The sequence below is a fragment of the Herpailurus yagouaroundi genome, unplaced genomic scaffold (genome assembly GCF_014898765.1).
Source record: "Herpailurus yagouaroundi ecotype Mexico unplaced genomic scaffold, PumYag 254, whole genome shotgun sequence".
Lineage (NCBI taxonomy): Eukaryota > Metazoa > Chordata > Mammalia > Carnivora > Felidae > Herpailurus > Herpailurus yagouaroundi.
In genome coordinates this window covers 1,990,076-1,999,655 of record NW_024412471.1, presented here as the reverse complement: position 1 = coordinate 1,999,655, position 9,580 = coordinate 1,990,076, and the positions used below count along the sequence as shown (strand labels likewise).

The 9,580-nt window shown below is 40.7% G+C and overlaps 2 protein-coding genes across 3 annotated transcripts in view; both read right to left on the bottom strand.

Annotated features, from left to right (window-relative positions):
- GOLPH3L (golgi phosphoprotein 3 like) overlaps positions 1-2,032 on the bottom strand; it is a 61,438-nt gene extending 59,406 nt beyond the window's left edge. The window contains exon 1 of the mRNA XM_040461219.1: positions 2,022-2,032. The gene's annotated coding sequence lies outside the window, so the exon portion shown is untranslated. The remainder of the gene's footprint in view (positions 1-2,021) is intronic.
- A 6,470-nt stretch (positions 2,033-8,502) lies between these two features.
- Positions 8,503-9,580, bottom strand: part of CTSS (cathepsin S) — a 28,414-nt gene continuing 27,336 nt past the window's right edge. Inside the window, exon 8 of one of the 2 annotated variants that reach the window (XM_040461213.1) lies at positions 8,503-8,760. In XM_040461213.1, the coding sequence (XP_040317147.1) occupies positions 8,739-8,760 (22 nt within the window). In that variant the 3' untranslated portion in view covers positions 8,503-8,738. The other variant, XM_040461214.1, reaches the window with a different exon arrangement.

Sequence of the window (9,580 nt, the reverse complement as noted above, 5' to 3'; positions counted from 1 at the left end):
CGCCAAGAGCCGCGCAAGGCGCGCTGGGAACCCCAACCGGCCGAAGAGCTCGTCTCAGCCAGAGAAAGGCCCGATTGCCAGCAGGGTAACGTTAAGTAATGGCGTGTGCCAAGCTTCCCGAAATAACATAGCTTTTCTACGGTGACCCAAGTGTTCTCGGCCGTCATTTAATGAATCCTGTTAATTTCCGATCGGTTTCGAACTTTTGATTTTGTTATTCGATCTACCACATATGTATTGTACTCCCACCTTAGTCTCCTGTGTCTTCAGGAAGCCAGTTGCTCTGGCAGTGGCCTACTTAGTTATTTCCGCTGCGCTGTCGGTGGGGACAGTGCATAGCTACTAATGTAGTTAATGTCGCATTTACAAACACGATCAGAGCTGGTAGGTAGTTGGACATTGTCGAAGAGTACAAATTGTTTACTAATTGTTATATATCCAAATAAATTGTGTTATCGGTATAAACATTTCATAATTATTCATTAACTTAGATGTGTCTGTATGAAAAGATGAAAAGATTTGCCCAAAGTCAGTTAGAGGAATGAAGTCTAGAATCTTGATTTCAATGAAAAATATTCAGTATCTGGGGAACCTGGGTGGCCCGGTCCAAGAGCATTCCACTCTTGATCGCCGCTCAGGGCTTGATCTCAGGATCATGAGTGCAAGCTCCCCGTTGGCCCCACGCAAATTCAATATTCAAATCCCCTGTTTTTTTGTTTTGTTTTGTTTTGTTTTGTTTTTATATATTTTTGGGACAGAGAGAGACAGAGCATGAACGGGGGAGGGGCAGAGAGAGAGGGAGACTCAGAATCGGAAACAGGCTCCAGGCTCTGAGCCATCAGCCCAGAGCCTGACGCGGGGCTCGAACTCACGGACCGCGAGATCGTGACCTGGCTGAAGTCGGACGCTTAACCGACTGCGCCACCCAGGCGCCCCTCAAATCCCCTGGTTTAATAATTATTTTGCTTTATAGTTCTCTCACAGGTCAAGTTTACAAATGGCTTTCAAAATTCACTTCTTTCTCCTACTTTGCTTATTCTAAGAGCCTTGTGAAGAAGACATAAGTATTACTCCTATTTTACTTATTTTTTTAAAAAGTTTATTCATTGGGGCGCCTGGGTGGCGCAGTCGGTTAAGCGTCCGACTTCAGCCAGGTCACGATCTCACGGTCCGTGAGTTCGAGCCCCGCGTCGGGCTCTGGGCTGATGGCTCGGAGCCTGGAGCCTGTTTCCGATTCTGTGTCTCCCTCTCTCTCTCTGCCTCTCCCCCGTTCATGCTCTGTCTCTCTCTGTCCCAAAAATAAATAAACGTTGAAAAAAAAAATTAAAAAAAAAAAAGTTTATTCATTTTGAGACAGAGGAGGAGAGAGAGACAAAGCGACTGAGCATGAGCGGGGGAGGGGCAGAGAGCGAGAGAGAGAGAGAGAGAGCGCCAGACAGACCCACAGACAGAATCCAAAGCAGACTCCTCACCACACTGTCGGTGCAGAGCTGGACATGAGTCTAACTCAGGAACCCTGAGATCATGGCCTACTCCAGGATCAACAGTCAGATGCTTAACTGACTGAGCCACCCAGGCGCTCCTGTTACACCTATTTTATTTTATTTTATTATTTTTTTTTCAACGTTTATTTATTTTTGGGGGGACAGAGAGAGACAGAGCATGAACGGGGGAGGGGCAGAGAGAGAGGGAGACACAGAATCGGAAACAGGCTCCAGGTTCTGAGTCATCAGCCCAGAGCCTGACGCGGGGCTCGAACTCACGGACCGTGAGATCGTGACCTGGCTGAAGTTGGACGCTTAACTGACTGCGCCACCCAGGCGCCCCTACGCCTATTTTAGAGATGAGAAAACTGATCCAGGTAAATTTGGTTTCCTGAAACTGCAACTAATTTTAGCCTTGGCAGAGGGGGAGCCATGACACCACCTAATGATGACACATTAGGTTTATGATATGGTGCTTCATGTTAAATTTACATTAAAAAAATGTTTTTAATATTTGTTTTTGAGAGATGGAGAGACAGAGCACAAGTGGGGGAGGGGCAGAGAGAGAGAGAGAGAGAGAGAGAGAGAGAGAGAATCCAAAACATACTCCAGGCTCTGAGCTGTCAGCACAGAGCCTGACGCGGGCTCGAACTCATGAACTGTGAGATCATGACCTGAGCCAAAGTTGGATGCTTAACAGAATAAGCCACCCAGGTGCTCCTAAATTTACTTCTGAGTTATTAACAACTATAGAAAAGAAATATGAAAAAGTATATTTACTTTTAATCAATTATTTTAATCAGGTAATTTACTTTTAATCAAGAGTCGAACTCATCCTGAGTCACAGAATCAGAATAATGCTGTAGGGGAGGAATAATTTCTCTTTCCCTTCTTAGGGTCTCTGGTTGGGCCTATGAATTTCACTGACAGAAGACAGATTAACAGGAGAAAACGTGCATGTTTTAATTACATCTTTTTTACACGTATCTGGGAGTCTTCACATGAAAAGTAAAGACCTAAAGAATCAAGTTGAATGCTTGTATACTGAATTGGACAAAGAATACTAAATTTTGCAAATGTGACTAGGCAAAGGGGCTTTGGCTGGAGCCATTAAGTGAGTGACGTGATATGGGGTTAGGTTAACAAGGTTTGTTTGTACAGGTTGATCTTGGCCTTGACCTCGTGTCCTTGGTGGTAAGAATTTCTCTTTCCTTCTGATGTAGGGAGGATATCTTTCACGAGGGAATTTTCTCTCCTGCTTTTAAGAAAAAGAAGGAAAATCAGAATGTCCTTCTTGCAGGTGCTATTTTTCAAATGCTTTTAACGCAGCATAGTCAGTATGCCACAGCAACATGTTTTGAGGTTCTGTGTTCTGAACTCCTTCAATGCAATCAGTAGGTACTGATTTAACCAACTAGATCACTGACTATATTTTGAGGATGAGAGTGGGTGGTGTTGGGGCAAGACATTTAAAACATTGATTACCATAATAGTAAGTACATACCATTAAAAATAGCAATACAGGGGTGCCTGGGTGGCTCAGTCAGTTAAGTGTCTGACCCTTGATCTCAGCTCAGGTCATGATCTCATGGTTCGTGTGATCGAGTACTCTCATTGGGTTCTATGCTAACAATGCAGAGTCTGCTTGGGGGCTCTCTCTCCCTCCCTCTCTCTCTCTGCCCTTCCCCTGCTCACTCTCTCTCTCAAAATAAATAAACTAAAAAAAAAAAAGTATACAAATATATTAGAAATCTGAAGGTTAATACTAGAAGAGACAGTTAAAAGAATTATCGCTGATTTAAAAATAATACTGATTTTAAAAATATTGGTTAAGAGAACGGGATGTTAGGCTTTTAGAGATACTATAAAACAAACGACCTTCAGTTATGCATGGTGTTAATCATAGTACCATTTTGAATGTGCGTCTGAATTGTTTGATGACAGCTACTAGGTACTTACTTTAGAGACCATAACATTTTTGCTATCTAGAAATTGATGAGTTCTTGGTTACATGACACAAGTGCTGCCCAAATACACATATCTATCTACCATGGATCATTTTTCTTAAGTGTTTATTTACGTATTCTGAGAAAGAGAGTGAGTGCACACATGCACGCACAAATTGGGGAGGAGTAGAGAGAGAGGGACAGAATCCCAAGCAGGCTCTGCACTGACATCATGGAGCCTAATGCAGGGCTCTATCACAAACCATGAGATCATGACCTGAGCCTAAATCAAGAGTCGGGTGTTCACCTGACTGAGGCACCCAGGTGCCCCATGGATCAATTTTTGTACAATTTATCATTTGCTGTTTGAAATTATTAGGGAGGAAAATATTTTTCTGTATCATCTTAATTTTAAGTTTATTTATTCTGACAGAGACAGCATGAGTGGGGGAGGGGCTATGAAAGTGGGAATGAGAGAGAGAGAGAGAGAGAGAGAGAGAGAGAGGGAATCCCAAGCAGGCTCTGAGCTGCCAGCACAGAGCTGGACGTGGGGCTCAAACTCACAAAGCTGTGAGATCACAATCTGAGCTGAAACCAAGAGTTACTTGCTTAACCAACTGAGCCACCCAAGCACCCCTTCCTGTATCCTCTTAGATTTTGTACTTGAGGGCTTGCAATTTTAATGGACAACAGACAGCTTAGCAAGAGGGAAAAACAAATGTAATATGTACATATGCACAGGAGTTCACAAAGAAATGTGACTCAAGGATGTAGTTAGATTTTGGAGTTTATATACCATCTTAATAGGTAATGGAGAGGTGTAGAGGGGCACTTATGGGAGAACAGAGGACTTCTAGGAAAAATGAATGGGCCCTTAGGAGAATAGATGGGATATATGGTAGTTTTATAACAATGTCTCTTGAGGTGATTTCTTATCCAGTGTTGACTTGTGCTGACTTCTTGTCTTTATAAGAGTTAATCTTCCCCTGTGGTGAAACTCATTGGGAGGAGATTCAGGACAGTTGAATTCTTTTGGGAAGCTTTGCTTTTAGGAAAATAAGGGGAATGGAGAGAAAGCCTCTTCCCACATCCATTGATTTTCAAAATGTCTTTAGTTCACAATAATCCTTATGCCACTGTGGCATCGTCTCGACCCTTTCAAAATTAATAATAAAAAATTTGGAGTACCTGGGTGGCTCAGTCGATTGGATGGCTGACTCTTGATTTTAGTTCAGGTCATGATTCTCAGGGTCATGAGATCAAGCCCTGCATTGGGCTCCGTGCTGGAGCCTGCTTAAGATATTCTCTCTCTCTCTTTCTCCCTCTGCCCCTCTCCCCGACTTATATGCTCACTCTCTTTCTAAAATAAATAAATAAATAAATAAATAAATAAATAAATAAATAATGATAAAAAAGTAACATACAAATATGTTTAAGGTGCCTGTATATGAATAATAAATTCTAGAAAGATATACAAGAAACTCTTAATAGTGGTTACTTCTAAGGAGGAAGGATCTGAGCCTTTAGGGGAAAGGAATGGGATATAAATTTTTTCACTGTTTTATATATATAGTCAATCTTCATTATTCATGGACTTCATAACGGTGAAATTGCCCACTTACTAAAATTAATTTGTAACCTCCAAATTAAAAAGCAGTTCAATATAATGCGTTTGCATTCATTTGCAGACATGTTCAAAGTGGTAAAGAAAAAATTTGAGTCTTTCTATACACACATTCCCAGCTGAGGTTGAACAAGATGATGTTTTGCTTTCTTGTTTTAGCTCTCATATTGTAAACAAATGTTCTTTTTGTGGTCTATTTAGTACCATGTTTTTGCATTGTTGTGACTTTTTGTTTTCTTTTTTTCCTTTCTCTCCTTTTTTTTTTTTTTTTTTGGTAATTTTGCTGTTTAAAATGGATAGTTGAAGTGCTGTTTAGACCTAAGAAAGTTGTGATGTGCCTTACAGGGAAACTACATGTGTTGGATAAGCTTTGTTCAGGCATGAGTTATAGTGCTGTTGGTGTTGGCTGTGAGTTCAATGTTAATGATATCCACAAAATATATTGAATAAAGTTTCTTAAACAGAAACACACATAAAATGAGATTTTATATTAATCAGTTAACGAAAATGTTGTGACCATGGTCTCACAGGAATGTAACCCTGTATTTCCCTTAGAAGCAATGGTTCAATATTCAAGAATTCAGTGTTGTGGTATTATTTGCACATAACAACGGAAAATAATGAGAACTGACATTATATACTGACAGAGTTCAGAACATACTACCCCAAAATATGGGACATTGGCATATTGGAGTTTAAAAAACTTTTTTTATTGAAAAATTTTTAATGTTTATTTATTTTTGAGATGGAGAGAGACAGAACACAAGCAGGGGAGGGTTAGAGAGAGAGGGAGAGAGACACAGAATCCGAAACAGGGTCCAGGCTCTGAGCTGTCAGCACAGAGCTGGACGTGGGGCTCCAACCCACCAACTGCGAGATCATGACCTGAGCCAAAGTCGGACGTTTAACTGCCTGAGCTACTCAGGTGCCCCTAAAATTTTTTTTCAATGTTTATCTTTTTATATTTTGAGAGAGAGAGAGACAGAGACAGAGTGTGAACAGGGGAGGGGCAGAGAGAGAGGGAGACACAGAATCTGAAGCAGGCCAGGCTCTGAACTGTTAGCACAGAGCCTGAAGGTGGGGCTTGAACTCACCAGCTGTGAGATAATGAGCTGAGCTGAAGTCCCATGTTTAACCAACTGAGCCACCCAGGTGCCCCTGGAATTTTTTTTAATGTCTATTTATTTTTGAGAGAGAGACAGACAGAGCAGGAGCAGGGGAAGGGCAGAGAGAGAGGGGACACAGAATTGGAAGCAGGCTCCAGGCTCTGAGCTGTCAGCACAGAGCTGGAAGTGGGGCTCGAACCCACGAACCATGAGATCATGACCTGAGCTGAAGTCAGACGCTTAACTGACTGAGCCACCCAGGCATCCCAGCATACTGAATTCTTAAGTTGAAGGATTTTGAGAAATGGCAGGTGCAGGAAGGATTCTATATCTGTCCAGTTTCCACTGAACCAGTGCCTAGAAACAGTGGTGGCAGAAGGACTCTCTGACCTCCTCCTCTTCCTCTGAAGCATGTTGTAAGACCTTCATGTGAAAGGTACTCTCTATACCTAAAGGAAAGGAGCATCCTTGTCTCCGAAGACAAAGGGATGCCAAGAGAAATCCAAATGAACAGGCCTTGGTAAGATTCCTGTAGTTCAGTACTATTAGCTCATACCCTTTTGTCCTATCACACTTTTCCAGGACTTTCCATTCTTCATCAACCATTGTATAAAAACAGTCAAATTTATTTGTCCTGGTCTTCGTTTCCTTATGAAGGCTCCTGTGTCATGTAAAACTTACATTAAATAAATCTGCATGCTTTTCTATTGCAGTTGAATTCACAGGGCTCCAGCTAGAGAACCTAGAAGGGTAGTGGGAAAAAGATATTTTCTTCCTCCCCTACAATACTTTTTTATTTTTGAGCCTTGTGAATGTATTAGCTCTACTAAAAAAAAATTAAACAAACAACCAGCTCCAGGAACTGCTACCTGAATATTATAAAATTTTAACTTACTGGTTTTTTTTAAAGATTATTTTTATTTATTTTGAGAGACATTGAGCATGAGTGGGAGAGAGGCAGAGAGAGAGGGAAAGAGAGAGCCCCAAGCAGGCTCCGGGCTATCAGCAAGGAGCCTGACTCGGAGTTCAATCCCATGATCCCGCAAGATCATGACCTGAGCTGAGATCTACAGTATGTTGCTTAGCCAACTGAGGCAGGTGTCCCAGCTTACTGTTTTCTTAAAGCAATCTCATTAATTATCTTTATCTCAGTGAAGTAGAAAGAAAGAGGAACAAAATCTGGGTTAAAGTATAGGCCTAGGAGGGATAAGAAAGAGAGAGGGAAGAAGGAAAAGAAAGTTTTGAATAATAGCTTCCTTTAAAAATTTTTTTCTTGGGGCGCCTGGGTGGCGCAGTTGGTTAAGCGTCCGACTTCAGCCAGGTCACGATCTCACGGTCCATGAGTTCGAGCCCCGCGTCAGGCTCTGGGCTGATGACTCAGAGCCTGGAGCCTGTTTCCGATTCTTTGTCTCCCTCTCTCTCTGCCCCTCCCCCGTTCATGCTCTGTCTCTCTCTGTCCCAAAAATAAATAAAGAACGTTGAAAAAAAAATTAAAAAAAATTTTTTTTTTCTTTAGGTTCCTTTAAATTTTAATAGAAGTTTTAAAATAGTTTCTGCAAGTTTTAGATTTCCATTACTGTGGAAGAACTATTAGGACACAGCTTTACTTCTAACACAATATGCTGGTTATTCATTTGCATTCATCTATCACTCGTGTATTTTTTCTTTCATCAAATAGTGACAGAGTACTTTAAGGCAGGCACTGTGCTATGTACAGTTACAGTATGTTACAAAGTGGTAACAAGAGTCATGATTTCTGCCATAGTTGAGTCTATGATCTAATGAAGGAGAGAGATGTTATACAAACAAGTATAAATATGTATATAATTATAATTTGATGTAAGTACTGGATTCAATAAGAGTCAAAGGTGGAAAAGCAGTTTACATGAGAAGGTGGGTCATGGAAGACCTAAGGAAATTACATTTAAGTTACAACCAGAGGGATGAGTAGAAGTTATTAGAAGAAGAGTGTGAAAAAAAAAGAAAAAAAAAGAAGAAGAATGTGGCGGGAAAGTATGCTGTGCAGGGAGAAAAACATTTGCAAAGGCCCTAATATGAGAAGTACTTCAAAAACTGAAGGAAGGCCAGTATGGCAAGTGCATAGCAAATGTGGAAAACTGACTCCAGATGAGATAGGAAAACCAGGATATGCAGAATTTAATAGTCAATGTTAAGGAATTTGTGTTTTATTTCAGGTATAATGGGAGCTATTGAGTGCTTACGATTGGGAAAGATATCAAATTTATGTTTCTACATTATCACTCTGGTTGTTGGTTGGAGAATGAATTGGGGAGGGGGGCAGGCATCTGGAAAGACACATTGATTCATCCTGAGTAGTTATGTCTTTTAAGGATTGCTTTGTTTTAATTTTTAAAATTTGTTTTTCAATGTTCAAAATCATCTTTATTTATTTGGTTACTTATTTAACCCTTGCCCTCATCTCCACCCACCACCCAGGGGATAAGCTCCAAGAAAGCTGTGGTGTCTTTGCTGATACTTTGCAGAGCCTGGCGTGTAGAAGGTGCTCCATTAGAATTTGCTGTATGAATGAATTGGTCTCTTTCCATGTGGAGGTGCCTTATCCTGCCTCTGCTGAAAGACTAAGAAAGATAGGAAGAAGTATTTTCATTTTTAAAGATTGGCGTGTTCTGATTTATATAGTTCCTCTGGTAACTTAGAGTATGCATATTTGAAGCATCATCAAGATTCTCATGTAGAGAACAGTAAAAAAAAAAAAAAGGTTAATTTTATTCAAGGAAATAAGTCTTATCTTCATATTTTCCTTATATGTTCATGGTAGCATTGTCCAATGGATTCCTAGTTCTGCAATGTTTAAATCCTTGTTTCTTTACCTTTAATATCCAGTTAAAAGTTTTGTCATCTTTTAGTCTATGACTCCTAGATTTACTCGTTGTGTCTTTTAAAAAATTTTTTCTCTTTTTCATGGCTGCTAAAGTTGTCCAGGGTTTTATATCACCTCACATATGTACTTACTGTAATACTTTCTGGGTAGTATCCTTCTTTTTATTTTCTTCAAATCATCCCTATATACAGGCTCCAGGATAAGTTTATTCTGGTTTTTAAAAAAGTGTTTTTTGAGAGTGAGAGAGAGGGAGGGAAGGAGAAACAGAGGGGGAGGAGCAGAGAGTGGGAGAGAGAGAGAATCTTGGCGCTGAGTGTGCAGCCAACTTGGGGCTCCATCTCATGACCCTGAGATCATGACCTAGCCAAAATCAAGAGTCAGACACTTAACCAGCTGAGCCACCAGGTGCCCCCAGGATAAATTTAATCTTAGGTTCTTCTTTGTTTTAAATTTTTATTTTTATTTTTTTAAGTTTATTTATTTACTTAGAGAGAGAGAGAGTGGGGGAGGGCCGCAAGAAGGGGAGAGAGAAGCCCAAGCAGGCTCCATGCTGTCAG